General features: G+C 37.0%; 1 protein-coding gene and 1 pseudogene across 1 annotated transcript in view; one reads left to right on the top strand and one right to left on the bottom strand.

Moving 5' to 3' along the window:
- The window catches only part of LOC106111477, a 6,937-nt gene extending 6,228 nt beyond the window's left edge, over window positions 1–709 (top strand). Inside the window, exon 4 of the mRNA XM_013293595.1 lies at window positions 7–709. Within this exon, the coding sequence (XP_013149049.1) occupies window positions 7–306 (300 nt within the window). The 3' untranslated portion in view covers window positions 307–709. The remainder of the gene's footprint in view (window positions 1–6) is intronic.
- A 1,661-nt stretch (window positions 710–2,370) lies between these two features.
- The window catches only part of LOC106111476, a 1,633-nt pseudogene continuing 1,108 nt past the window's right edge, over window positions 2,371–2,895 (bottom strand).

Below are 2,895 nucleotides of genomic sequence, written 5' to 3'. Positions count from 1 at the left end.
CCACAATTCTTCTCCGGTGCCGCACCATCTCCAGTAGACCAGGACAGTTTCTTCAGCCCGGAGCCCCAGCAGAGGCAGTACAAGCCCAAGCAGGAATTCAGGCCGGCCCCTCAGCCGCAGCAGTTCGCCTCCAGGCCCCAGGAGTTGAACCCTCAGTTCGACCAGTCACCGGCTAGGTTCCCTTCACAGAACCAGGTCCCGCAACAACGACAGTCCTTCTCTATGCTGGATCAACTTCTGAAGGAATACTCCTTACCTCAAGGAGGATCAGCACCGCTCCATGATATCAGCTTCGGGTCCTACTAGTTTTGGTGTTGTTTGTAATGTAAATATTTAGTGTACTTTTTTAATTAAAACCAATTAAAAAATCTTTTGGTTTTGTGTAAATTCTACAAGTCTGCTCTAATGTAGCATTTTGTAAGAAAGCTAAGAAGTTAAATGCTGTGAAAATACTCAATTAAACGTAATCTAAATTAGTATATATGAAATGAAGTTTCGGATTTTTTTTGCATTGTATATGTTAGAAATAAATAGACGAATTAAAAGAACCTTTAACGGATCTCAATAGTAGTTGTATAATAAAATAAAATTGTCAAAATATTAGTTTCAATTTATTCATTGTATGAAAAAAAGCTGTAATATCTAGTTGCCATTTTAACCCACGAATAAACGTGAAAACACATGTTAAAATAAATCTATTTATTTTAAAGTATGTAGTTTTATTCCTGCATACAGACGTAGCGTAAACTTAAAAAGTTTTTTCTTAAACTAAAGCCTTTGTCAACGTAATGCGGTTATATAATTTTGACAATTTGATTTAATTCGATATATTACCTTTAATCACTCTGAAAATTACTAATGTGTTACTTATATTTCGTTCTAATAAACAAATATAATAAAATAGGGAACGTGTATTCTATAATATGTTTAAAATTCTGTTTTGAGGGCCGTGGGAGAGATTCCAACAATGGGGGCATTAACAATGGACCTCTTACCTGCACATATGCTCGTTTTCTCACAGAATTACGCAACAAGATATTTACTTGCTTTGTTTATTAGAACAGAAGTATACGGATATGCAATTATTGGGAGGATTTTAAAATCTTTGCCAGAATTGTGTATGAATCCGGTTGTAGGGTTTCAGAATCTCTGAAAATTTACTTTTAACGTACTAATAGGCAACATGTTTTTCTGTTAAAAATACATATATACACTAGCCTTTAGCCCGCGACTACGACCGCGTGGAAAAAAAACAAAAGTGAGTAGCGTATGTGTTCTTTTAGACTATCCTCTACATCTATACGAAATTTCATCGAAATCCGTTCAGCCGTTTAGTTACAAACTCTAATAAACATCCATCCATCCAAACTTTCGCATTCATATTATTAGTATGATGTCACAGATAAAATACCTTTCTAACGGTGAGAGAATTTTTAAAATAGGCCCAGTAGTTTTTGAGTTATTTCAATCATAAAAAAATACAAATCTTTTCTCTTTATAACGTCAGTATAGATGGTGATTTGAACACATATTTCTGCAGTGGATTCTCACGATAATCAAACGTTAATAGGACCACACTATTGCATTAAATTTAACAACGTAGGGCAACAAGTTAGCAACAGAATCAGCTATTACTTTTAAAACATACAAAGAGTAAGTGTAAATTTTAGTTATTCGTTCGAATTTGGTAGCTGTACCGTGAAGGTTGTCCATTGTGGGACAGGCAGTGTAACCCGCGACCTTGTTGAGACACACATCGATGGGAGAATCACCGTCAGTCGTTGACAAACGGTGACGCCTTTTGTTTAACAATAGCGTTGCTTATTCGTATTTAAGAACATACAATGTTGATTCAATTTTAGTCATCTATATGCAGTTTTATCTCTTTAAGATCACGCGCACACCTCTGACTAAACTCTCGCAAAACTGTTTAGTCTTGCTTTGATTCCTATGAGCTTACTCGTATATGAGCACAATACTCGATTTTTAATTGTGAAACGAAATAATTGAATTTGCTGCGAAACAATCGACAATCGCACAACGATGTGCGATTGTTTAATCAAAGGTGTGCGGTCTAACTGTACTAAAAATAGCGGTCGTTATGTAATAAATACATCTAAATAGATCCTCTAGATTCAGATAATTCACAATCAATGTGTAAGAATCTAAAACGCAATGTGTAACAATGACAGACACGTTGTGGAACAATATAGAGGCCCGGTTGCTCCCACACTAGTTTTTTTGATTACTACTTTTGTGTAATGTATGACTCTTTGTTTATTGCAAGACTGGATGACCTAGTTTGTATTTTTTGCTATTTTCAAACAGCATCAAAAAATAATAAGATTCTAAAATAATATTCAAAACATATTTCAAAGTCATCTTTTAAAAATATTTATTAAAAAACACGTACAAAATATTTACAAAAACTTGAATATTGTACTAACATATCACTTGTTATTTAAAACTACGATAAAATAACTAACCTAATGCCTGTGCACGGGCTTCGTCTGAGAACCCTCCTCGCCGAGGATCTGAACGTTCCTCACCTGCTTGCGTGTAGGCGCGGCCGTTGTCAACTCGGTAGAGGGCGCTGGAGTCGGCATTAAATCAGGGTTGATGGCCAACATCAACATCTTCAGCAGTAGCGCCTCACGGATGTCTGCCGGCAAGTACTCTGGTGTCTCTTCGATGTTGTTCGAAGACGAACCAGCCGCGTCATACGGGCGAGGGTACAACCTTCTTCTCGGCACGTAACGCTGGCTTTCGTACTGATTGTTATCGTAGTTCATCTGATTCGAGAACACGTCCTGTCTGTACTGCTGCTGTTGCTGGTCGTATCTGTAGTCATATTGATCGTCATCCATGTACCGTCGCGACATTTGGTGACGATTG

Source organism: Papilio polytes, unplaced genomic scaffold (assembly GCF_000836215.1).
Source record: "Papilio polytes unplaced genomic scaffold, Ppol_1.0 DF824158.1, whole genome shotgun sequence".
Lineage (NCBI taxonomy): Eukaryota > Metazoa > Arthropoda > Insecta > Lepidoptera > Papilionidae > Papilio > Papilio polytes.
Note: the sequence above shows the minus strand (reverse complement) of the source record. Positions and strands in the feature narration are given on the sequence as shown.